This window comes from Elephantulus edwardii, unplaced genomic scaffold (assembly GCF_000299155.1).
Source record: "Elephantulus edwardii isolate Elephantulus edwardi_28Jun2011 unplaced genomic scaffold, EleEdw1.0 scaffold00068, whole genome shotgun sequence".
Classification (NCBI taxonomy): domain Eukaryota; kingdom Metazoa; phylum Chordata; class Mammalia; order Macroscelidea; family Macroscelididae; genus Elephantulus; species Elephantulus edwardii.
In genome coordinates, this window is record NW_006399818.1 from 11,061,638 (window position 1) to 11,089,565 (window position 27,928).

Here is a 27,928-nt window from a genome sequence, read left to right on the forward strand (position 1 = left end):
GGTCACTATGAGTTGTGCTTGACTCGATGGCACCTAACAACAACATCCGATAGTAGTTAACAGCAGTAATACTACTACAACATTTATAGAGAAAATATTCCCCCTTCCTATTTAGAGAATTCTCTTTAGAATTTTAGACATCCAACATTAAAGCCATAATTGAGCATAGGAGAGACTTGAATTTCAAGCAGCCTTAGCATTGAAAACATGCAAGTAGTTTTAACACAAGCGAGACTCACATATCCTGCAGTTCTTGCATAACGATCCGGTCAATCATGTGAGGCATGTGTGCAGGGACTTTCCGAGATGTGAATCCAAATTTGCTGTTTAGAATTTTATTGACATAGCGGAGAGAATCTGCAAATGTATCCTTTAGCTGCCTCCCAGTATGTCTGCTGTTGGTGAAATAGGCCAACTGTGTCTTCAGGGACTCTTCTTCCTGGCAAGAGAATTCCACGTGGACCCAGCATTACATGTAGCGATGCACTTTGTTACGGACCCTGGTGGCAAATGGTCAACTGCGTGGTTGCTAAATTACAGGTCAGCCATTCAAAGCCTCCCAGTTACCCTGAGGGAGAAACACTGCGGGTCTGGTCATGTAAACACTACAAGGGAAAGGCAATGGACAACGGGAGTTAGCTGAGCTATTGTAATTCGTGGCATTGACCAACTCTTAATAATGATATAATACAAAATGTATGTGAATAACTGAATGAAAACCATTAAAAAATAAAATAAAAGGTAGATCAACGGGGTAGTGGGAGGAAAGGTACAACCTAAAAAGTCCTATGGGGAAGTTCTCTGTTACATGGGTCACAGTGAGTCCAAATGGACAACAGCCCGCAACAATACACTTTGTAGACAGAGACAATGGTATCATTTTACATAACATGGCAATAATCCATCACTAATCCACCATGCAGAACAACTGAGGTGAGTACTAACTTTAAGCACCCTGAGTCGGGCGGAACTGGATTTGAGTAAGGTGCCCTTGATTCAGGCCATGGTCTTTTCAATCACTTGCTATGCTGCTGAGAGCTAGACAATGAATAAGGGTGACAGAAGAGAAATTGATGCCTCTGCATTATGGTGTTGGAGAAGAGTACTGAGTATCTCACAGAATGCTAAGAACAAACAGGTATGTCTTGTAGAAGGTACAGCCAGAATGCACCTTGGAGGCACAGATGATAAAGCTTCATCTCACATACTGTGGACATGTTGCTAGGAGAGGCTATTCCTTGGAGAGAGACATCATGCTTGGAAAGGTGGAGTGATGGAGAAGGAGAGGAAGACTCTCAACCAGGCATTTGATACAGTAACTGCAGCAATGGGCCTGAGTGTGTCAGACTGTGAGATAGGCACAGCACAGGACAGGATTCAGATCTCTTGTTCATAGGGTCACTATGAGAAATACTATACTTGACTCAATAGCAAAACAACATTTCACCATTACTGGTTTGAGAGCAAAAGCTGTGTGTTGGAGGGCTGTTTATGGGGTATTCTTCTAGGACTGGTCACTGGCCATGAGACTTCACAGCCAATTCAATGCATTGTTTAAATATGTATTTGTAAACAAATTTGATAGATCAAGCAACTTCTCTCAGTGACCTCAAAAGAAAGTATCTGAGTTCTGAACACAAGAACTACAAATACACTTTGTTTCACCATATGACAATGTTAATGATTCAAAACCATAAAGGACCTGTCAAAAGCTAGCAAGAAGCAAAATAAATGGCAAAGAATTTGAACATACACTTTACAGAAGGTAAACATTTTCATAGGGAGCTACCTCATTATTCAAACTGATAAAAAGTGTAACCAGTAACTCAGTGCAGTCGGAGCAGAAGCAACTCACAGCTGAGTTTGAGCCACAAGCACGTCTGCAGAGACTGTGCATCATGGCAGGAGCTCTGGTGCCCTAGTGGGTAAGGAGTGGTGCTGCCAACCAAATGTGAGACTTATGTGCAAATATATTTACTGAGCACTTATTTATCATTTGTAACTGTGGTCCAGCCACAGAGGGTGCAGAATGCTGGCAAGACAACCCACGGTCTCAGGATGGATGAGGCACGGAGGGACTGTGGAGGAGGTTGGTCAGGGCTAGCAGGGAGGAATGCAGAGGACAGGGGACCACATGGGACTGTGGAACTGGGGTGAATGAACAACGAACAGGTTCTCCTGGCTCAGGGACGATGGTGAGAGGCAGGCAATATCTGACCACTTCCACCTCCAGCCCCTGCAGCTTCCACAGTGGTGGAGTGAGCAACCAGGGTATTGACGGAGTAGGGAAAGGGTAGGGTCCCTAAATTTCATATAATTATTTGGTCTGTGGAACCTAACTAGGTCAATATCTGAGGACTGACTATATATGCACAGTGTAATTGCACTTTAATACTATGGACCGCCAGGAGAACAAATAGGTCTGTCTTGGAAAGGGTGAAACTAAGTTCCTCCTTGGAGGTGAAGCTTTTGAAGCTCCATCTCACATAATTCAGACACATGGCCAGGAGGGATTAATCCTTAGAAAAGGACTTCATTGCTTGGAAGGGTAGAGGGACAGTGCAGGAGAGGAAGACTCCAGATGAGATAGACTGACATGGTAACTGTGGTAATGGAGGGGAAGGTGTGGCAGAGTTAGTGAGACTGGCTCAGGATAGGGCAGGATTCACACCTATTATACATATGCAGGGTCGCTATGAGTCATGGGCAACTCAATGGCACATACTAGTTTATGTTTCCGTATCTACTGAAAAGTACCATGCTGTGACACCTCTTAGGAGGTAGTTGGATGACATCACAGCACAGCAGGGCCCGGGTGCAGGGCAAGAATACTCCAAGTGTGAGGTATGGCTTACATTGACCTGCTCTCAGGGTGCTGGGGAAGCTAATGAACTTGGACCCAACTACAATAATGAGCACAAAGTGTTTCAGGAAACACTACACGCTAAGTAAAATACCATCCCTGGGATAACATGGACTCAAAGTCTGTCCCGGCTGAAGCGCTTACTTATTCTCAGCGAGGCTGTTATCGAAACCATAAAATACAGCAACACCAGTAAACATCTTTCTTTTTTGTTGCTGTTGTCAGGTGCTGTGGTGTCGGGTACGACTCCTAGCGACCCTATGCACAGATCTGAGCCCTGTCCTGTCCTGAGCCATCCTCACAATTTCTGACACACTAGAGCCCATTGCTGCAATCAATGTGTCAATCCACCTCACTGAGGCTCTTCCTCTCTTTTGCTGACTCCCCACCTTCAGAGCATGAGGCACTGTTATTACTAGTTGTACTGGGAAAATGAAGCTGTAAGAAAATCTCTTAGTTGAGTGACTGGGAGAAAACAGTATTAAATAGATGGTAAACAAACAAAGCTGACTGCAATTCCATGTGAGCTCATGTGAACAGAAACAGAAATAAGCCACATGGGCTTTTTAATGGCTGATTTCTCAAAAGTGAACCACCAGGTCTCTCTTCTGTGGATCTATAGGTTATGGGCTGAATGCATTAACTATTTGTACCGCAGGGACTCCTGAATAGAAGGGTGCTGTTACTGTATTGTTAACAATCACAAGATTACCAACTTTTCCTAAGTATGGGGAAAAATAAGCCTGGTATCACTTACTTCAAGGAGATCTTGGAAGTATTTCCTTTTCTCCCATGGTAAAAAGCCCGGGTAGCTGTCTCCATACTGCTGTAGTTTTCTTCCAGGCAATACTTCATTCACATCTATGTTCTGCTTGGCATTGTCCTCCATTTTGTTTTTCTCGTCTTCTTTCCCAGTGAGTTTTTCTTTTATTACAATCGGAGGGGCAAATTTTTCGTCTGACATACCCCCATCACCTACTTTTGGAGTTGGTGTTTTGGATCTAAATTCTGCTTGGGGATTCTCATTCTGGGGTGCACCCTGATCCCGAGGGTGGTCGTTCATTTTTATTGCCACCACAGGAGGAGGAGTGGACCTCTGCAATCTGACAGGTGTACTTAAGCTGTCAGCCAACCTGTTTGGGGAAACCAGTTTTCTCAGTGGGGCATCCAAACTCTCATTTCTTTCAGCTGTTACTCTAGCTTCACTTATTTTCCCTTCAGCATCTGGTGAGCTCTTCAGAAGTGACTGCAGCAAGGCTGACTTGGACAGATTGTACCCTTTCAAAGTGATATCTCCGTGTTCTAGTTGCAAATCCAAGTCACTGAGGCTTAGCTGGGCCTCTCTGGGAAGGAGTGAAATATTGACCATGGGAACTTTCAGCTCCTGGTGGAGTGTCCTTGTCGTGTTCTCGTCACGTCTCTTGAATTTCGGGAAGCGTTTTTCCACAGGAACATCTTCTAAAAGGATTTCCAACTTTGGAAGAAGTGTTACGGGGCTAACCAAATTTTCATAAGATTTCTGGGTGGTAGAATTTGGTTTGGGTTCCTCCCTTGTGTCAACCTCTACTGAGATCTGGATTTTGAATTCTTCATCATTTTTACTTTGAAAAGTGAGGTTGAAATGTATTGTGGTTGCATTCATTCCACTGTTCATGATCAGATGGATGGTTTTCCACTTGTTGGCAATAGAAGCATGCCGGATGATCGGACTGTCACTGTAAGAGCCTTCAAGTCCTCTTCTGGCTATTTCTGCGAAGCTGAAATAAGGCAGGCATTCACCTTTTGGAAGAACATAGTGAGTCTGGTTTGAGAGAAGTGTGACCTTATACAATTCATGAAAATGATCTGGAAGAGAAAGCATAAATGAGATTTAAAAAAAAAAATCAAGGCCTTTCCCCTCTTTCTCTTTTATTCTTTCAGCTAAGTCTGTCTATAAACTGATCTCAAAATAATGCAAGCTTCTAATACAATCGCTATTACATGAGACTATTATGACCAGGAATGTTTGTGTTGATGTTGGGTACAACTCACAGTGACCCTATGAACAAGAGATCTAGACCCCGTCCTAACCTGTGCCGTCCTCATCATTTCTAACATATTTGACCCCTCTGCTGCAGTCACTGTATCAATCCATCAGGCTGAAGGCCTTCCTCTCTTTGTGGACCCACCATCTTTCCAAGTATGACGTTGTATCATGAACATGGCATGTTATAATTCTGCCTCACTGTGAGGATGTTCTTGCTATGTGCCGCGGAGTAAAACCTACCTCACAGTTGACCCATCAGAAGGTTTACAGAAGTTATACACTGTATGGGAGGAGACGGGCCATCATTCTCCCTCAGAGCAGGTGGTGGATATGAACTGTGTGACATGGGGATTGTAGAACAACTTCTTACCCACAAGGTCATCACAGCTCCTTCACTATGGGATATAACCCAATATCTGACAGAAAACTCTGACAGTCAATCTTTTTATCCATTTGGAAAAAATGGAATTTTTCTGCCCAAGTGAACTCCATTATGAAGCAATCAGGAAGATGCTAATATTCTAATCAGTGTGATATACTGAATTACTGTTATCCTTTCATTGTTTGCAAATTAAACTAATACCAAATCTTTTCAGGCAAGGCAATGCACATATTCAGAGAAGTCAGACTGGTAATAGCAGGGGAAAAATAGCACTTCACTGTCTATTATTTCCCAAAGATCAGTGTTCTCTTATTTTTAACTTACAACTAGTTTGAACGCGAGACTTGGAAATATACTGGTATGGAGTAAACTGTATCCCCTCAAAAGGTGCTCTGGAATCCTAATGCCTACACCTGTGGGCATGCTAGTGAGGTTACCTCAGTGTGCGGTGTATCCTAAACCTCATCACTTCTGAGTTAGACAAAGAACAGACAGATACTCCCCTAGAGCTGGCGTCCTAAATTCAGACTTCCAGCCTGTTCTTTAAAGGTACTAATCTGTCATATTTCTATCACAATCATATTAGGAAAATAAGACAGGTACACATAGAATAACTCAATGATAACAACCACTTCGAAGCCCCTTCTACTCATCAAAAATTGTACACCCTTCGTCTTAACTATGTTTTTATATGGCAATAAATATACCTTGCCCACAGTCCCCAGCATCAAACCCACAGGACAAGACATTGCAGGCTTGGTCACAGAACTTATCAGCGAGCCAGGAATTTGCACATCCTTGATTGCAGTAAGAGATACTGCTTATCCCTCCACCAAACTGCCAGGGCTGCCCGACGCCAACACTGCCAGTGCCCCCGCCGCCTGCAGCATAGCGGCTGCTTCCGCTGTGACCTGGAGAGGGCAGGGAAAAGACAGCGCCTGTCACACTTGCAACTTGGGGAGGAATTTTTTTTTAAAAAATTCTTTATTTCTTAACAGTGTTTTTTGTAATGATAAATGAACTTCAGTTAGAGAAGGTTCATCCGCTTTTTGGTAGAAGACTTCTCTTAGGACAGTATCAAACTGAAAAGAGAGTATCATTTCAGTGCACCGGGCAGAGGATGACTGGCCATCGGCACTGAGGGCCTGTGGGGGTCAGAAGCACAGGCTTCAAATGCGCTCAAAGGGGAGATGGGTGGGTGGGCATCGAGGAGCAGAAAAACAGGACGACAGATTTCTCCAAAGACCATACCTGCTAAGATGTTCCAAACAAGACCTGATACGGGTGCTGATGCTCGGTCAGCTAGCTCCCTTCAGTGATCGGTCTGTAACGGCTAGTAGACCAGAGCCTGCTCTAAGTCTGCACTCTCTCCCTATAGCTAATCTGCTTGTCATTTTCAAAGGTGCGTCTACCACTGTATCTGAAGCTTTGTTTCCTCTAATAGGTAACTTTTCTAAGCCCGTTTCCTCCTACTTAATTGGAGGGTGGTCTTTCTCTTGCACAGGTGACTAAGCAATCTAAGTGGGTAATGACTGATATATATGCAAATGTTTTCTAAATCTAAAGGCAGTAAGTAAGTGTAAAAGGTTGTTATGATCAGCAAGTCCGTATGCAAGTATGTCAGAAGGGGAGAAGAAATGCTGAGGGGAAAGGATGCTTAGTTCTCATTTACTCTTGTGTTCCCTTTCGTCATTCACTGGGCTGCAGCCATCTGCTCCTGAAAGACACCAGTACACACGCCTCTGAAACCAGCTGAGAGTGATGCCCGGTCTTGAGCTTCCAGAACTTGGGTGTTTTGTTGTTGTTGTTGTTGTTTTTAGGATGTTTTGTCTTTTTATTTATTTATTAATTTTAATGAACATTTACAGATATTTTGGATTTCCATTCGTTTATTGTTGCCCTTTTCTCCCCGCCTACCCCATAACTTGGGTTTTCTATCTGAGCTTCAATAGCTAGTATATTTTTGCATTTGAAATACTAAGAAGAGGCATTTCCCAGTGCCAGGCTGAAATGGAGAAATGCCCTCAACAACAAATCATAGGAGTAAGAGGGTTATGTTTCAACTTCAAAGTGTCTCAGTCCATGCTCTGTTTCTGAGAAGGAAACATTCACTAAACACGAACAAAGGACATTTGAACACATTCTTACCAGAGCAATCCCCACCATCCCAATCACAGGCCGAATTGTTGCAAGCCTTGTCACAATAGCCGTCTTTGATCCAGGAACCTGGGCAACCCTCAGCGCAGTTTGGCACTGGCCACGTCAAATAAACCTATGATAACACAAAAGGGGTAGCAAGATGACGTCCAATGGTTCTTACACACTCAGGCTAACTCCTGATAAAGAATAATGAGTTGCCATTGTCCAGGGGCTGACTGCTTCCATTCATGTGGAGTATTTCACTCTACTTTTATCTGCACATGCAGTCTTCAAAGTCCTGCAGGGTTGGCAGCTCTTTCTGGGTCAAAATCCTCTTTCCCAGAGGGGGCTTTCTGAAATCAGGGAATTTAAGGGCAGCCCTACATGAGAGAACTCTGAAAGGTGGGCTCTGCTTGGTGGAATCTTAATTCTAAGACGAATTCTTTACAGAATTAAGGGCATGGCAGGACAGAGTGGAACAAGGATCACCTCGGGAAAACAGACAGAGGGCTCAACTGGTGGATTAGGCTCTTAAAACACGGTCTAACCATCTATTAACAGACTTCAAATACAAAAATATGACAAGGAAATGTCAGAGACGGTGAAAAGCATAACTAAGTCACTGCCATCCAGTAACGACCAAAGGTAATTCCCACTGTATCTATGTATACAGTCATCTCATCTCAAGGCCGAGAAGCAGATGAACTCTCAGTATCCTTATCTCTGTGCGTGAGATTATGTGAAGAGTTAGAAAGCACAGGGGTTCACAGGTTCTGAACTGCTGATCTACTCTTTTCAAAATGAGCCGTACTCGTGGCTACTTTTTAAATGAAATTATTTTTTTCCCTAAAACTCCCATCTGCCTCGTAAGGCCTCCATGCTTTCTTCTGCACTTTCTAAAATGTCCTTCTTCATCTAACGCTGACTTGTTCTTCAAAATGCTGGAATTCAGATGGGAACTCTTCCCTAACCTTTTCTGATTTAAACCTCCTGTGCCCTGACTCAGCACCCAGACCCACTTTCAGCACTGAAAGCAATCACTGTCCACAGCCACTGTGTGTGTGTGTGTGTGTGACCTGTTAAGCCACAAGTTCACCTTGCAGTGCATTAAATTGACACAGTGGAAGCAATAGAACAAATGGGCAGGAGAATCAGCAGTGAGCTGCCATAAACAACAGAAAAGAAATCTAAGTGCTTTAAATAGAAGGGCTATTAGCATTTAAAGTTAGACACATATAACTTACAAGCTTACGGTGAGAAGTCTCTAGCTCAATCATTCCACCAATGCTTTGGCACTACCATATTTTCTCCACCAGGTGGAAGGCAAATGCAGGCATGCAGAGGCCTGCACTGTCCAAAGGGAGGCTTACACTGTCCAGAGCGAGGTGGTGGTGGAAGAGGGGTCTGTCCTAAGAAGATGGTCCCAGCCCCCCTGCTCACCTCTCCCTCCTGTCTCTCAAACACAAGAGTAAGACTGGTTGCCTTGAGCGAAATTCCATGTCACTGCATACTACTGAACTTACCTTCCTGTCTTGGCCATTATGCTAACCTCCCACCCATGATTTTGTGTCTCACAGTGATTTCTGCGTTTATTCTGCTGTTGTTACAGCAAAAATTTTAGAAAGCTGGGGAAGAATAGCTTCTGAGTGTCTGAGGATGCAAAGAAGCAAATTTCCTCATTTATTTTTCTTATTTTCTGCGAACTCTCATGAGCTTAGAATTAAAAAAAAATATTTATTTGATCAAACTTCTATACAGTATTATCATACACTGATTTCCCTTTTGTAACCTCTAAGCACCTTCCAAGTGAGGCAGCCCTTCCTCTTAGATACTTACCTTCTGACCTTTGGAGTGGCTGTAAAAATCATCTGGCCAGACATCCTTTCCAAACATGACATCATCATTTAGGTAAATGAACTTTTGCGAGAGCCCTTCAATGCGATGAATGTGACTTTCAATAGCAGGTGAACTAAAGGTAGGCAAGTGGCTCAAATTTTGAAAAACATCCTTTTAACAAAACAAAAAAAAGAGGTAAATGAGAGGATTTTGTTCTGTCTTGGTTAACTTTGGAGAGAAAGAAAGAATTAACGAAAACAGAATTGGAGGAGAGGAGTGGAAATGGAATCAAAGGTGTCTCAGAATTGAACAGAACAGACCAGACCAGGAAAGGAACCCATCAGCTTGCCATGTTTGGGGGTTTGGGAGGTCAAGTACCTGGTGTGTCACTATTGTTACGCGAGGGTTATCAAGGTTCAGCCATGATGGGATCTGTCCATTGGTGACAATGAAAATATTCCGAACCCACGGGGCGTGTCTCTCAATAGATCGCAATGAGTATCTCAGCTCTTCATTATCTTCAAAACGGCTGGCAGACACGTCTTCATCCTGCTTAGACTAGGGAAAATATTGGGCGTTAAGAAGTAAAAAAAACCCCTAGGCCAAACCTCCTCTTCCCTCTGCCTGCTCTGTCCTCAAGATGTCTGAGCAGGTAACGGAGCTCACGGCAACCCACAGATTTCTACATTACAATTCGGTGACTGGGATACTGATTACATTCTTCAACTTGTGCCTTACAGGCAGACTCTTAAGGACTGAGAGTAACTTCTAAAAGTACAAAAGATTTAGCATATTAAAAAAAAAAAGATTTAGCATATTGAAAGAAAACTCAAAACCAATTCATACACTGTATTTAACACACATTATAGAAAATATTGGGACAATGTTAACTCTGTGTCACTGCAATTACAGCTAGTGTCAAATTTAGCACAAATTTAAGTGTACAAAGAACTGCACGTTTAACAATGACTGTTTTTTTGGAGGGATTAAAAAAAATCTTATTATTTTATTTACATCTTATTTTTAGCAACATGTACTATGTATAATGTTAAAAGCATCTGTAAGTTTATATGTAATGTTTCTAATGCCTAAAGAGAGACAAAAATCAGGTTTATAAAAATAAACAGTAACAATAATGAATTTTTTAAAAAAGGAAATCCACTTAAGAAGGTGTAACTGAAATAGAATCCCATCATAAACTGGGGACTACCTACGATATAGACCTTAGAAAAACTCCATTCAACTCACCTATCTACGGGTCCTCCTCCTACTGCCCATCTAGTCAATGAGAATCCTTTTACACTGGAAACCTCCCATTTGGGTATCAGAAGGCTCTCTGCACCCTCACCTGGCTGATGGCACTCAGGTCCCACAGTAAGTATGCAGGACTTATGGTCAGCTCTTTTCCATCGATGGTCATGTTCTTCTTAGTTTGCTTATTCAGTTCTTGGAAATCTTTGGGGTTATTCAATTTTAGAAGTGCCACGCTGGCCTCTGAATATAACTGCAACTAAAAAAATAACACAAGGGCGACTTAGAGAAAACCTAGACCTTGAAGACGTAACCACACAAACAAAACCTACTGCTGTCAAATCAATTCCACCTCCTGGAGACCTCGTGTGAGAAGAATGGACTCCTCCACAGCGTCTTCTTGGCTCTAATTGTCATGAAAACAGACCACCAGGCTTCTTGTCTGTGGTTCCAGAAGGAGGCTTCAAATGACCAAAGTCTAGGTTACTAGTTGAGTGTGAACTTCTTGTACCACTAGGTACCTCCTTAAGGAAGAGGCACCATTAAATGTTCCCTCTGATCTTAAGTCTTTAAATAAACACACATCTATTTTATCTAACAATGATAGCAAGACATCACAAAGAAAAAAAATTTAAAAAGCCATCAACAGGCCAGACACATTACTGAAATGAACTTAACAGATACTAAAAACAACAACAAAAAACCCCAAACAACAAACAAGGAAGATCTGGGGAGAAGATCTGACAAAGAGGTGACCCCAAATGCCATCTGGAGGCAAAAGCCACAATTTCATGATGCAGGGGATGTCTCGTTCTGGTTGGCCCTGGACTGCCAGAGCTTCTGAGAGGCCAGAATCCCAGGCTATTAAGTCGAATCTTCCAATTTTCCAATGCTGGCTTAAATATTTTCAAGTGTCCCGCACCTAAACAAAACACACGCGCTGGCCAATAGTCTGTGATCCTTGTCCTGGAGTGTCACCACTCTCTGCTGGTCAGTCAGTCCCTCACTGCCAACGGGTCGGAACTGACTCACAGCTGAAAATCCTCCAGAAGCCTTTCAGAGGCAGTAAACCATCCAGGAGGAGGCTGTCCACCTTTCTCCCGCAGAGCAGCAGGTGGATTTGAACTGTCTGCCTTTGGGTAGGCAGCGCATGGCACTGGGAGAGAATTCCATGATGTAATTTCACCATATTTAGGGAAGAGCTCACTGGCCAGCTGCTTCTGCGCACATCTGAGTTTTTGGTGACCCACATCAATGCTTATATGGGAAAAGGATCTTCTGAGGTACAGCCTTCAAGCAACCATAAATCTAAGACAGGGAATCGCAAACATCAGTAAGCTTTACACCTGGGGTTCCCCACCCCACCAGAGTGTACACCACACTCCCTGTTTGGCATTATGGAGTCCACATTATACAATTTCCTATTAAATGAAGCTTTCTGAGCTCAAAAAAGGAGAAAGGGTTAAAAGTCATTAATCTTAGATGGCAAAATTCTGCTTCACTGGCTCTTTTAACAATCTATCACCTTCTTTTTCTACAGAAGATACAAATTAGCATGGGCTCATTCTGAGCTCTTAACATTTTCCCACCACCTGCTACTACCACGCTGATCCCCCAATTCATGGCAATCCCATGTGTGTCAGAGAAGAGTGTGCGCCACGGGGCTTTCCTGACTCAATTTTCAGATGTAAATGCCAAGCCTTTCTTCAAGGCGCCTCTAAGAGACTCTGGCCTCGGTTAGGAGTCAAGTGCGTGATATGCCGTCACTGTTCTATGCTTATGCAAAGGAGTTCTGGTATTTAGTGGGGAAGAGTTGTCCTGCTATCCCAAAGGCAGGCAGTTCAAATCCACCAGCTGCTCCAAGGGAGAAAGATGGGAAATCTTCTCCCCTGTGCACTACATCCTCTGAAAACCGGCTAGAGGGTCAGCTATGAGTGGGTTCCAACTTGACGGCAACAAATAATAATATTCCTCTACCAGCAGCCCTTCGAAGGCTAGTTTGCAATCATAAATCAATGAGAGAGCAAGGAAAGGTTTTCCTAAGGTAAGTAAGTGGAAGAGAGATGGTGGTGGGGGGAAGATGTGCATTCATATGCATGAGAAAGATTTTGTTACTGTACTGAGCCCAGTTAGGAAGATGAAAAGCCGGAGGAAGACGTTTCCATTTTCTAGCCACTAGGTGGCACCACCAACGCTGGCTGGCATCTTCACTATTGTGGCCTGGAAGGAGACAGGATTCAAGGAGGAAGTGGGTATATTACGTGTTTAAGCCTCCATTTGGCATCAGTGGGGCCCCTGTAGACATATGTTGTTCCTGTGAGGTGCTGTCAACTTGAGTACAACTCACAGGGACCCGATATACAAAGGATCTGAACCCCGACCCATCCTATGTCATCTTTATCATCTCTGCCTTATTTGAGGCCGTTGCCACAGTCAACTGTGTCAATTTATCTCCTTCAGGGTCTTCCTCTCTTTCTCTGATCCTCCATCTTTGCAAGCATGACGTCCCTTCCCAATGAAAAGCCTCTTTTAACAACATGACCAGCAATATGCCAAACAATCTCTAACATGCTTAAGATCATTGCTGTAGTCACCATGTCAACCCACCTGGTCAAGTGTCTTCCTCTCTTTCGTTGTCCCACTATATTCCCAAGCATGATGACCCTCTCCAAGAATTAACTCTCCTAACAATATGATCGAAGTATGGGAGATGAAGCTTCATCATCTTTGCCTTTAAAGTGCCCTCTGGCTGCACCCTCTCCATGTTTACTTATTCTTTTGGCCAGTACACATTCACTTGTTCTTTTGGCTGTCCTCAGCACGCTTCTCCAACACCACAGTTCAAACACATCAATTCTTCTTCTGTCATCCATACTCACTGTCTAGCTCTCAGATGCATAGCAAGTGACTGAAAAAGACTGTGGCCTGAATCAGGTGCATCTTAGTCTTCAAACTCACATCCTTGCTCCTCTAAAGTCTGAGGTCTACAGACTTTCCCAGTACAATACATCTCCTGATTTCCTGACTGGTGGTACCAAGTGTACTGACCATGGATCCAAGAAAGATGAAATAAAACACAGTTTCAATCTTTTCTCCATCTATAATGATGTTGCCTATTGGTTTAGTGGAGAGGATTTTTGTTTTCTTGATGTTATGATGTAATCCATAATAAAGGCTGCAGTGTTTAACCTTCTGCAGCAAGTGGTTTAAGTTCTTGCTGCAGAATGACTTGATGGCACAGGATAGGACAATGTTCAGATCCATTATTCACAGGGTCACTATGAGTCATACTTGACTTGATGGCACCTAATAACAACAACAACATGTCCAAAGTATGGGAGATAAAGTGTCACCATCCTTGTCTCACAGGAGCAATCTGGCTGCACTTACTGCTGTTTGTTCTTTTAAGAGCCCACGGAATATTCATTACTCTTCTCCAACATCACAACTCAAAGGCAATGATTCTTCTGTCATCATCAACAACTATCAAGCTCACAGATGCACAGTAAGTAATTTAAAAGACCATGGCCTGAATCAGGTGCACCACAGTCTTCAAACTGACATCATTGCTCCTCAGTACTCTGGACAGTCCTTGAAAGCAGACTTTCCCATTGTAATTATGTCTTTTGCTTTCTTGACTGCTGCCGATTGTGGATTCAAGTAAGATGAAATCATTACTCATTTCAATCTCCTCCCTCCCATCATGATGTTGTCTCTCAGTTCAGTGGTGAGGATTTTTGTCTTCTTGACGTTGAGGTATAATCCATACTGAAGGCAAGTAGTCTTTGATACTTTGCAGCAAGTGTTTCAAGTCTTCCTCATTTTCAGAGTTCAAGCAAGATTGTGTCATCTTCGTAACACAGGTTGACAAGTCGTCCTCTGATCCTGTGTCACATTCCTTTTCATAGAGTCCAGCTTCTCGAATGATTTGTTCAGCATACAGATCGAATAGGTATGGAGAAAGGATACAACCCTCATGAACATCTTTCTTAATTTTAAACCATGTAGTGTTCCCTTGCTCTGTTGGAACAACAGCTTCTTAGTATAAGTATAGGTTCTGTATGAGCATAAGTAAGTGCTCTGGAATTCCTGTTATCTTCAGTGTTAGTTGTAATTTGTTGTGATCTACACAGTCAAATGCCTTTGGATAGTCGATAGAACACAAATAGACATTCTTTCGGTATTTTCTGCTTTTGTTGCATTGGGGTAAGGACTTTCATGTTGCAAATTAGAAGTCTATATAGAGAATTTAAATTATCAGTTTATCTAAATTTTGTAAATTATAAATTGCTTTTTAAATTACAAATTTTTCAAAGAAAAAACTTCATAGACCTCCCCAAACTCCTAAACGGACAGTGCTGGGCAAGCTGAAAAAGATGACTCAAGGTCAAGATCAGAACACCTCTCTCAAAATTGAATTCCTAGGTGACTATACTGTTTTGTTGTTGTTGTTCCCATGTTTTATTCAAGGGCTGATACAAAAGATTCAAGAGAAATGAGTTTTAATCTTCATCTCCTTCCTTTTGGTTAACCTGAAAGTAACATAATTTAAAACTATCTTTGCTGTTAGCAACTACACACAGCCAATCAAGAAGATATTCTTCAAATATTTTTTGGTGAGGCATTTCAAATACCTTTTGGGAGAAGGCATCTCTCTCTACAGTTAGTTATCTTGCTCTTGCTCTCTTTGATGGTTACAACAACCTCTCCACCAAGACTTCCAGCTAAACCACTAACCCTGATTCTTTCTTGAAGAAATTGCTCAAAATTAACAGTATCCAGGATTCCATCTTCTACCGTATGGGTACAGTCAAGGATGAACTTCAGAACCTGCTTCTTTTTTTTTACCCCCCCCCCCTTTCACCACAGGCTTTTTCACAGATGTCATGGTGGCAGCGAAGTCAGAGAGTCTGGCCTCGTACCCAGACACGATGACTAAATGTCTGGCATACGCCCTGATTCCATCTCTGTAGAAAACAACATTAAAGGAATTCGCAAAAACCTTTAGGAAACTACCCTGGCTAGACTTCATCTTCTAAATTCTTAAGAACCGATCATCTTCAAGAGTAGCACACCTGATTCTTGGGACAAAATTGCCATAATGCTGTATCCAAAGGTCATCCTGAGAATATCTGATGCCTATATAACCCTCTTTCCTTATCTTCTCTTTTAAGTACTTTCCCAGTATTTTCAATCTGATGCTGCCTGATCTTAATCAAACTTGTTATATGCTGTCAAGTTGTTTGCAACTTATAGCGACCCTATGTAGAATAGCCCTGAAACTTGCTCTATCCTGTGCTAAATTTTACTGTCCCTGACACACCTACCCTCATTACCCCAGTCACCAAATCAATATAGCTCATCGAAGGTCTTCCTCTCTTTCTCTGTCCCTCCACCATTCCAAGCATGGTGTCCTTCTCCAAGGACTGGTCCCTCCTTGCAACATGTCCAAAGTATGTGAGACAAAGTGTCAGAATCCTTGCCTCCAAGGAGCAACCAGTTTCACCCTCTCTAGGATGAACCTGTTTGTTCTTCTGGAAGTCCATTCAATACTCTTCTCCAGCAACACAACTCAAAGGCATCAGTTCTCTATCATCCCTACATCCAGCTCTCTGTTGCATAGTAAGCAAATGTGAAGACTATGGCCTGGATGAGGTGCACCTTGGTCTCCAGACTGATGTCCCTGATCTTTAGTGCTCTGGAGAAGTCTCGGGCAGCAGACTTTCCCAATGCAATTTGTCTTTTGATTCCCTGGCTGCTGGTACTAAGAGTGTTGATTGTGGAGCCAAGCAAACAAAAGCTGTTAACAATCTCAGTATCTTCGCCATCTATCATGATGGGTCAACTGGCCCATGGTGAGAATTTTTGCTTTCTTGATGAGCTTCAATCCTTACTGAAGGCTGCAGTCAAACCTATTCACAATAAATCTTTGCTGGTATGCAAATTTCTACTGTTTGTGAAAATTTACATTGCAGACAATTCCTAGGGTTGGAGGGGAGATACAGTGGCTGGCCAGTGTCCCCTCAGTTCTTACTGGATACATTCGAGGTACCCACACGAGGAGTCCTTCTGGCTTCTTCTCTCCACTGGGCATGTGGAAGGCCATCTTGGTAAGTCCTTTTGGATTTTAATGCCCTTTGTCTTCTGAGTTTTGACCTTAAACACAGCATTCATTATGAGTAGAGTGAATAAACTGACTGGGTGCACGGCCAAGAAGGCCTTGTTTGTGTCATGGTTTGACTTCACCAATAAGTGACCAATTAGTGACCACTCTCGGGGACTTTCCAAAAGGAAAAACTTGTATACTTTGGTCTGAGATAAACTGTGGCGCCAAAATCAGACAGAAACAATGGGCTCCTCATTTTTGGCTGGTGTTCTGAGGCTCTGAATGTATGCAGGATTCTAAAATAATTGCTCTGAAAGATATCATTTCAAATATCATTGAATTAAATTTCTTAAAGAAACTACTGGTCCTAAAAAACAGACCATGATTCCTCTTTCTCCTGCTCCTCTTTACTCAGTTTACTTCCTCTCTCTGAAGAGTGCTCAGATCTCTGACGGCTGCATGTCACTCACCATGACCTCTATTCTGACCCTAAACATTTTAAGACCCCTGCACCTCAAATGTTTACCTTATAAAAGGAACTGTGAAGAAGAAGAAAAGAAAGCATCTGTCCAGATGGGGGCCAGAGCTGAATCAAGTGCTATAGAATTTCCTAATCTTGGGGAATACCTACAGATCTTCAACATCTATAGGGAGTTGCATTGCTAATCTAAAGGGTAGGCATCTCCCACAGTTCTAATCCACTAGTGGCCCTGAGGGAGAAATGGCAGTCTCCTCTCATGATTTACAGCTTCAGAAACCCAACAGAGGGTCGCTCAGTCAGAATCATCTTGACAGCAGTAAGGCGATGATGATGATGAATTAAAGTCTACCAATCAGGCCTTGCTAGCTTGTATTAAGTTAAAACACAGTCTGGGGCATTCAGGGAAAGCCTACAATGAAATCCAGTTAATGAAGCTTAGAAGTTGTCCTACTGCTAATCAGCTGATGCTTGGTGCCCAATCCCCATAAGCGTAAGGCAGGAAGCAGCTCAAAGTTTCTTCTGGATAAATTCTGCATCCAGCAGATGGATTTCCTTCTGATCCCTTCCCTCCTTCCATGTCATGTAGGGTTGCTGCAGTCCTTATCTGGATGCAGACACATGGGTCTGAAGCTTATCCCTGCTTCTGAGTAACTGCCACCTCTTTTGGGGAGTGGGAAGAAACTGGAGGAGCTGATTTCACCAAATAAGGAATTAACAATAAATCACCAAATACTTCCAATTACGCAATGTATGCACACCCTTTACCGCCTTCAATCATATCATTTGATTGAAAGAATAAATTGCCTTATAAAGCAATTGTTGTTGTTGTTAAGTGCTGCTGAGTCGTAGGCGACTCAGAGTGACCCTATGAAGGAAAGTCCTCAACACTTGTGTGACTTTTATCCTCTCTCCAGGTTCACAGGGTTTCCAGAGGCAAGCTATTACGGAAGTGGATGCCACTCCTGCTTCCAAGCTTATTTTAATCGGGGAGCTCCACCAAACACTGTCTGCCATGGGTAACCATTAACGCATCTGACACATCAGTGTCACAGTGTTCAGCTTCACAGCAACCACAAGTTACCACTGTACGGCAAGTGGACACACCAGGGCTATACTACCTAGAAGAACGCTTGAACAAAAACAATGAAAAACAGGTCTGAGGGCCGCAGATTAAAAAGTCACCCACCTTTGGCGTGGTAGCATCGCCTTCTGTCCACTGGGCCAGATGATCTCTTTCTCTGTGTTGACGTTATTGTTGTCAAGTGCCCAAGACGCTAGGCGTGGCTCGACGTTTCAGTATTTTACCATTCCAGCATGCCCAAATGCTGGCAAATTCTGGGCCAGAGATCTCCAGTTTATCTGGCAAGTCTGCTCTGCCAACCCCCACTTGTGGCAAAAAAGAAAGCCACAAGCACCTGCCATACCTGCCTCTCCTCAAGAAGCCAGAGAAAAAGCAATAGAGAACTTAAAGTATTGCACTTGCCATGGCCTGAGGCACTATTCTGACTTTCACTTAACCTTTCACTCGACCCATCCCTTTCAGAAAAGGCAGACTGATTCCTTGTGAGATTGTGACTGGATGATCCTGACTGGTAAGGCACATGGTGTCTTAGGTGGCTAGAGCTGCTACTAGAAACACGGCAGTGGATGGCACGAGCAAAATTTAGGAGGTTGGTCTATATTCACGGGATTGAGGCTACATCCTTTCCTGCTGTCCATTCTGAAGGAAAGTCCTTGTTTCCTTCTGCAACGCCAGTGTTCCCTGGAGATCCCGTGTCCTTGCCTTCCCCAGTGCTTATGAGTTTCTAAGTGCAGGGGCCTGGGTCCAAAAGGATGTACTCTATCCCTAGTGATTACTGCTTGGTGGGACTAAGGTGTGCCTCCTCTCAATTTGCTTTCTTCAGCTATAAGTCACACTGTAAGGGAACTGCCTTACTGATAAACAGGGCTGTGATGGGATTCCATTCTGAATTCTCTTATAACTCATCACTTTATCAGATCATGAAGAATCATGACACACTTCTCACCTTATATCATTACCCTTTCCTTTTTGGTGGTTGTTCTTACGTACCCAGATGCCTACCACTCATACTGACTCTATGAACAAAAGATCTGAACAACAGCTTTTGGAGCAATTTTTATTTGCTTCTGCCTTTCTAATGATTTGCAAGTGAACCAAATGAATACTTGTGGTGTTAGCCCAAGAGCTGGGTGGTTGTTTTTTGTGTTGGGTTTTTTTCCCCCCAGTCATTACCGTTAGCCCCCTCTGGTCTCCAGCTACCTTAACTGCAGGCACATGGTATGGCCAATCAGCATGTTCTTGCAAATGATCAACAGCTGTGGGACTAGGATAAGAGAAAGAGTGCTTCCCACACTGGGCAGCAAGACCTGAAGTGAGCAAGACTTGAGGGAGACTGGAGAGAGATCCTGGTGGTAGAGAAACTGTGGCAAGGTATAAGCAGGAGCCCTGAGATAAAGGCCACACTTAAAAGGTTTCTGCTATTCTTGCCAAACGCTTGAAAGAGAGGCTGACTTATAACTGTTCTGAGGCAAACATTGCTGGGTGACTTGGATTTGACTGCTAAACGGAAACCAGAGCCTGGACTAATTGAGAAACTGTGCCTTGCAACAGTTGTGCTAAAACCTAGGCTTGTACTGGATGATATTCTTTGCCTCCCTCAGTCTCCAACTTACTTCCCTAATAAATATTCATTCTCAGTATCACAGCTGTGAGTCAGCAATGAATAAATGAACCTCTTGTTGGTGGTGTGGCCCATGGGGCTGGGCTATCAGCTCTTTTATGGGCAGTGAGGGGCTGTGCTATTCTTACTTCCTCTGGCCCTTTCAGAGAGACGCTCATGGCCCTGTGCCTTCATGGACCACTTTTCCCTACTGAAACATCAGTACTTTTCAGCTTAAATCTGTTTAAGTAAGAATTTTTTCTTTCTCCACATAGAATTTTTCCAATCAAGACACAGGAAGAGAATAGTTTACATAAGTTGACATGTGGAATTCATTGAGACTTTCTTTACTACCTAGGAAATGATTTTGTTTTGAAGGTTTTACATCTGCTCAAAAAAGAATACATTCTATCTCTGTAATGCTTACTGTTTTCGTCTTTAGGTGTTAGCAAGTTGACTATGACTCACAGGGATCCTGTGAACAACAGATCTGAACCTTGCCCTGTCCACCGTTATGATCTTTAATATGCCGGAGCCCACCGTTACAGTCAATGTGCCAATCCGTCTTGTTGTGAGTCCTCCTCTTTCTCTGACCCTCCACTGTTCCCAGCACGCTTTCTCCAAGGACTGGTCCCTTCTGAAAACATACCCAAAATATTTGAGACCAAGTTTCACCATCCTTGGCTCTAAGGAGCACCATGATTGACAGTCCATGGGAAATTCAGTATTCTCCTCCAACACCACAATTCAAAGGTGTCAATTTTTTTTCCATTCATGCTTATTCACTGTCCAACTTTTACATGCATAGGGAGTAATTGAAAGGACTTTGACTTGGATCAGGTGCACCTTAGTCTTTAAACTCCTTAGAACCTTGGAGATGTCTCTGACAGCAGATTTTCCCAATGTAATTCATCTTTTGATTACTTAATTGCTGCTACTACCATAGGTGTTGGTTGTGGGTCCATGTAAAATAAAGCTGTTGACAACCTCAATCTATTATAATGTTGCCTATTGAGGATTTTTGCCAGTGTTGAGGATTTTTGTTTTCTTGATGATGAAATGCAACCCATATGGAAGGCATTATTATTATTTTTTAACCTTTTTCAAGAGATGCTTCATGGTTTTTTTTACTTTCTGTGAGCAAGACTGTATCATATACATACTGCAGGGTGTTGATGAGTCTTCATCCTCCAATCCTAATGCTACATTCTTCATAAAACCCAGTTTCTTTAATAATGTGTTCAGCATACAGATTGAACAGGTATGAAGAAAGGATACAACCCTGAGGCACATCTTTCCTGATTTTAAACTTCACAATGTTCCCTTGTCCTGCTAAAACAACTGTTTCTTGGTTTGTGTATAGGTTTCACGTGAGCACAGTTTAGTGCATGACACAGCTTATTCTGATCCTCAGTTACTTAATGCTGATAGTCTGACATACTCTAAGGGTTTAATAACATATTCTCAAGCTTATATCTCACAGGAACAAATGTTAGCATCCATCCCACTCCACGTTCCTCAAAAAAAACTCACTATATTCTTGACAATGGTGCTCTGTTGGCACCATGAGATTGAGAGTATCTGGGAAACTTCTAATGGAAACATTTTTTTATAATATTGCTAGAAAGAATCTTACCAAGTCTTGTTTATCAAACAATATATTGTAAAACTGAGGATGTAAAACCAAAATCCTGAGTACACAAGTCCCAAGTAAAGAAAGGCGCTCCCTGAAACCCTGGGAGAGTGAAGGTGCCAGTGAGCCTTCCTTTATCTCCACCCAAGACAGCTCGAGGCAGGCAATGTTGAAAACACAGAAAACTATTCCAAGATCACAAAATCACGATTCTACATAAGGAAGTTCTTAATACTTTTCTTCTTTATCTTTCTTCCAACTTCAATGAAAGTAATCTCTTTTTCTTTTATTTTTCTGCTAATGGCTTCTCCTTGCATAAGCAAAGTGTTTAGTTAATGGATTCATTTATTTGTGCAAACATTGAATCTGACAAACTGATGAATTTGTGGCTTTATGCTCACTCATAGCTTCTCTGGAACATTCTGGTAGGAAGTATTAGGTACCTTGTCCAAGTTTGTATTGGAGGAAAAATATCTTTTGTATTAAATTTATCCACAACTCTATGTCATCCTTAATGGTGGCCCATAAATCATCTCTTGAACTTGGTCATGGATACATATTCTCTCTTAGCTAGAGAAACTGCTAAAAATGCTCCCAGTAACAGAACTGTCTGGCAGTTACGGGATGAATCTGTATGGCTACATTTAGGAAACATTTCATAAGAATTATCACCCTCTTTCAGGGAGATAATATAACTGCACAAAAAAGCTTCTGAATAGAGGCCCGCAAAGGAGACGGACTCATAGAGTTCTTACCAATAACAAGAACAAAAGTCCTGCACGATCCTAGGCCACCCTTACACTCTCTGCCATGCTTAAGTTCACTGCTTCAGCCACTGTTTCAATCCATCTTACTGACGTTCTCCTCTTTTGCGGACCTTGTGTTTTCCCAAGCACGCTGTCCTCCTCCAGAGAATGGGCCCATCTGATAACATGACCAAATTAGGTGAGAAGAGGTCTCACTCTCTTTGCTTCTAAGCATCACTCTAATTGTACTTCATCCAAGACAAACTTGGGTTCGCTGCCTATAATTGCTTGCCACTGCCTTATAAGAGTCTGAGTGGGATGATACCAACCGGTCTCACCAGTGTGGCATGTTATGTGTACTTCTCAATGGCCTGCTAGGAATTTGTGATTCACAACTTTGACTATGGTTCCTTCTGGATGGCTAGGAAGGTTGAGCATACGGTATGTGTGGGCTCGAGTTTGTGCTGTGGGAGCCAGAGCTTCCAATGCAATAGCCCTTCGCTTTGAGCCAGACGAGCTCTTGTTTTTCACTGGTATGGCCACGTGGCTGCTTTCTTCATACCCTCTATCTAAGACGTTATAATATCCATTGAAATTCTAAATAAACGCAATTGATCTTGAATAAATGCTTTCAGTGTTGTGGTTCTAAACACTGAAATGATGCAAATAAAGAAGTGCGCCCTTCAAAAGCAAAAGATTTTAGCTGCGGGAACAAAGTTATGAAAACTTCTTAGTCATAACAAATGCCTCAAGGGATGAGTTGCTGTTCCAAGGGCTCAGGACCATAGTCTTGGGTGGCATCACGTTCAACTGTATAACATAGTGCACAAAGAAAATGTTCATCATCCTTGTAGGGTTAGTAGCAACTGAGGTCTTAGAAGCTTGTGAAAAGCCATCTAAGACGCAAGTGCTGTTCTCCTTCCTTGAAAAGTAAAGAAGAATAAAGAAAGTGAAAGATCCAAGAAAACAATTAGGCCCAAAGACTAGCAGACCATGCAAACATCAGCCTCTGTGACTTAAGACTAGAAGAACTAAATCATATCCAGCTACCACCAGTTACTTCTGCCTGAGACTAAATTGCAAGGGACTGGACAGAATGGGAGAAAGAGTCAAAATGATAAAATGACCAGGCTTACCGGTCTGATAGAAGCTGGTGGAAACCTTCAAACTATGGTCCTTACAGATCCTTCAGGGCTAGAATGGAACTCACCCTAATTGCTCAACTTGCAATCACATGATAAGCTGGGGAAAACCACACACAGAAAACCCCTCCAAACTCATGATCAAGTCTGAACTAATTCCCAGCTGAGCCTCCTTTGGGTTTTCAGAGATTATAAATTGCAAGGGAGGAGATGACTCATCTTTCTCCTTTGGAGAGCAGCTGGTGGATCTGAAGGGCCAGAGAGGTGTGGTCTTTGGGTCAGCACCACAGTTTCCTTTTGCATAAAAATTTGTTGTTGTTGTTATGTGTCATTAAGTTAAATATGACTCAGAGTGACCCTGTGAACAACAGCTCTGAACCCTGTTCTATCCTGTACCATCTTCACACTTCCTGAGACACTAGAGCCCATTGTAGCAGCTGGCACTGTAAATCCACCTGGGTGAGGATCTTCCTCTCCTTTGCCAACCACCCTTCCCAGCATCTTGTCCCTCTCCAAGGAATAGCCCCTTCCAGCAACATGCCTGAAGAATGTGAGGGAAAGCCTCACCATTCTTGCCTAAGAACACTTCAGCTACATTGCCTCCAAGACACAAAGATTTACTGCCTTGAAAATCCTCTGGGGCAGTTCTACTCTGCCCTTCAGGGTTATTGTATGTTGTAACCTATTTGAATGGCAGGGGATTTAGTGCCAATGTCCTGGTATGGACTTTCAGCCTCCAAAACTGTAAGGCAATAAATCATCTTGAAAGACAAAAGCAAATAAATAGGCTTACTGTCAGATAAAGACTGGCGGGACCCCCACCCTGACTGACCCTCAACCCCTCCCTGCCCAAGACAATGGCCATTCATCATTTGCAGCTCTGGAGATGAAACTCATCCCTCTGGTGAAAATTTCATCCAAGTAAGAAGCAAGTCTACAAGCTGAACAACTGCACCAGGAAGTATGCACTCCTTCGACCAATCGACCATTTCAGATCCACGGGGACATTTAACAGAGAAGACACGCAGGGTCAGGAAAGAAGAAGAAGTGGAAACAGAAAATACAAGGAGAAAGTGGGATGAGTAATGTCACACAGTGCGGACTGTAATCAACGCCACAAGGCTCACTGCTGAGTGGGAAACCAAGTTGTCCTGTAAACTTTCACCCAAAATGTAAATTAATTCTTTCACAGAAAATTGTTTCACTTTGTAAAATATCACTCAGTTTACAATAAAAGTTTTAAAAAAAAGGCTTTAAAGATTGTCACTATCACAAGGAGGAACTTACACTACAGTTGAAACTGAGTGGTGTATTTCTACTGCTGATGACTCTAGTAATGTTGCATAATAGCTGAAGAATGTAATTAACCAAATAGTGAATCACACTTCCAGTCCAGGTGAGTATTCAAAGAGTGGCTTTCGAGCCAGGGCATCTAGGCAACATGTCTACTGTGGTCTGTGTAGTTTCCTTTCAGTTTTTTTTTTCTATTGTGGTTGCCTATAATCTTGCTATTCTTTTATTCAAACTGTTCAACAATTTTGCTGTACACCAACTGTTCCCAGAGCTATGTAAAACTCCATGTACCTCTAGGAATCTCCTAAGTCTTTAATCTTTTTTCTGATCAAACCAGCACTGTTCTACAATTCAGCCCAAGTCTAGACTTGGCCAGGAGTCAGGACTGCACAGTTAAGGCACAGTGAAGACTCTAGGCTATGTAAGCAGGCAGTGAGCTGATAAGTCCACACCAATGATAAACAGGGACTCTTTTTTTATCATTTTGTTTATTAATTTTAATGAAAATTTACAGAGACTTTGGATTTCCACTCATTCATTGTTGCACTTTTCTCCCTGCCCACCGCTCCTCCTCAGTACACGCTTCTCTTTGAAAAGTAAAAGGAAAGTTCCCCCATTGTTTTACAATCCCTCCCCCCAGGTGCACTCCACTATGAAGCTTTCCTCCCCCCAGGTGCACTCCACTATGAAGCCTTCGTTCTGGACTACCGTCATGACAATAATACAAAACCACATAACCCTTTTAAACAGTTTTCTCCCTCATCTGTTTCAATGCAGTATACCTTCTTTATCTCATCTTTCTCAGTCTCCTCCCAACCCTGATGTCAGTCCTGGAAGAATAGTAAAATTTAACAGAATAGCAAGCAACAAATGCTGGCGAGGTTGTGGAGAAACTGAAACCCGTATTCACTGTTGGTGGGAGTGTAAAATGGTGCAACCACTGTGGAAGGTGGTGTGGCACTTTCTCAAAAAATTGCAAATAGATATACCATTTGACCCAGCAATTCCACTACTGGGAATAGACCCCAAAGAGACCATAACTGCCACCCAAGCAGATATATGCACACCCATGTTCATCGCAGCTTTGTTCACAATAGCAAGGAGTTGGAAACAACCTAAGTGCCCAGCAACAAATGAATGGATAGAGAAGCTGTGGTATATTCACACAATGGAATACTATGCTGCATTTAAAAACAAGGAACTCATGCAATATTATTCAAAATGGATGACCTTGGAGGACATTATGCTGAGTGAAATATCTCAGTCACAAAGGGACAAATACTGCATAGTGTCACTGTTGTAAACAGTGACTCTTAAGACCAGACGTCGATAGGGAAGAAACACCAAGCTTAAAGTGATCATAAATCTTCTTTAGAAGTATGATCCCAGGTGGAAGTGCTCAAAGTCCAAACTCATAAACAGGCTGTACGAGGTGAATTGAAAGAGACCAACTCCAGGTCAGGAACAACGAATCTCCCTTAAAGCAAAAGCCCTTGCCGATTAAATTTACAGACACCCTTTGATACATGGCATAAGTGCCCCTAATGATTGTTTAAACAACTGCCTGGCTCTGAAATCTTGTGTGTACTCTGACTCAATCTCCTAAAAAACAAGTATGAAAGGAATTTACAATGACCTTCAGGAAACAACCATGCCCAGATCCTGACACTAAATTCCTAAGATCTGACCACCCTGAGGATCAACGTTCATGATTCCTGACAAAAATGCTGGTGCTTATGTTCAAAGGAGACACAACAGCAATCTGTTGCCTCTACAACCTGCTCTATCTTCTCTTCAGAACACTTTCTGGATGATGTCTGATTTGACTTGCAGTAGATTTTCTGGCCTGGTAATTTCTGGTGTTTTGGTTTTGACAGCTCTTTATTCACAGACTGCAGGCCCATCAAAGATGTGAGAGTGTGACTGAGAAAGGAAACTTGTTCCTCTTAAGCCTCTGAAAGTTCAAAACGTTTGTTAACAGTAGCAGGATCCAGAAACATCTGGCATATGTAAATACATGTTGTAGTACAGGGTAAAGGAGAGAGCAGAACAGAGTGGTGGTTCAAGACAGGATCTGGGTAAACCATCACAAAACAGCAACAGATGGAAGAATGTGAGTCAGGGAGGGTCAATATAGATGATAATCTGGAATGCTGTACAGTCAAGGAAGAAAACGTTAAACCTTCCAAATGCTGTTCTTAGGTGTCTCTGAGTCAACACCAATTCCTAACAACCCTAAGCAAACAGAATAAAACCCTGCCCAGTCTTGTTTCAACCTACATCTCTGTTGTGCTTGCACACATTGTTGCAGCTACTCTGTCAATCCATCTCCCTATAGGTTCTCTTCTCCTTCAGTGACCCTCAATTTTCCAGGCACGATGCCCTTCTCCAGCGAATGGCATCTCCTGATAACATGCTCTAAGGATGTGAGACAAGGTCTTTCCACGGCTGCCTCTACGGAGCACTCTGGCTGCTCTTCTCCTAAGACAGATTTGTTCATTATTCAGACACTCCACAGCACTAACAACATTCTTCACCAACACAATTCATTTAAAGGCATCAATTCTTCACAAGTCTTTCTTATTCAACATTCAACTTTCACATGCATATGAAGCAACAGAAAACGCTTTGGCCAGGTCAGGAATACACTGATCTTTAAAATTACTGTTACTCTTTAGCACTTTAAAGAAGTCCTTAGATTTCTTGATGGACAGCTTAAGTCTTTTCTTTATTTGTCATGATGTTGTGTACTAGTCCAGTAGTCCTGATGTTGAGATGTAATCCATACTAAAGGCTGTAGTATTTGATCTTCTTCAGTAAGTGCTTCAATTCTTGTTCACTTTTGTCAGAAAGGTTGTGTCATCTGCATAATGAAGACTGTTGATGAGTCTTCTTCTAATCCTGATGCAACATTCTTCTTCATATAGTCCAGCTTCTCAAAAAATTTGTTCACAAAACAACTACAAGATATCATCTCACCCCAGTAAGAATAGCAAAATTTAACAGAACAGCAAACATCAAATGCTGGTGAGGTTGTGGAGAAACTGGAACCCTTATTCACTGTAGGTGGGAGTATATGGAAAACAGTATGGCACTTTCTCAAAAAGTTGCAAATAGAAAAAAAAAGTTGCAAATAGAAATACCATTAGACCCAGCAATTTCACTACTGGGAATTTATCCTAACTGCCACCCAAGAAGATATATGCACACCCATGTTTATTGTGGCTTTGTTCATAATAGCAAAGGTCTGGAAACAACCCAAGCGCCCATCAACAAATGAATGGATAGAGAAGCTCTGGTATATTCACACAATGGAATACTACACTGCATTGAAGAACAAGGACCTCAT

General features: G+C 42.4%; 1 protein-coding gene across 1 annotated transcript in view; it reads right to left on the reverse strand.

Moving 5' to 3' along the window:
* Positions 1-27,928, reverse strand: part of GNPTAB (N-acetylglucosamine-1-phosphate transferase, alpha and beta subunits) — a 148,275-nt gene that overhangs the window by 23,939 nt on the left and 96,408 nt on the right. Inside the window, exons 8-14 of the mRNA XM_006888538.1 lie at positions 10,595-10,756; positions 9,625-9,804; positions 9,247-9,417; positions 7,420-7,543; positions 5,979-6,182; positions 3,621-4,708; positions 240-439 (exon numbers count right to left, since the gene is read on the reverse strand). Of these exons, the coding sequence (XP_006888600.1) occupies positions 240-439; positions 3,621-4,708; positions 5,979-6,182; positions 7,420-7,543; positions 9,247-9,417; positions 9,625-9,804; positions 10,595-10,756 (2,129 nt within the window). The remainder of the gene's footprint in view (positions 1-239; positions 440-3,620; positions 4,709-5,978; positions 6,183-7,419; positions 7,544-9,246; positions 9,418-9,624; positions 9,805-10,594; positions 10,757-27,928) is intronic.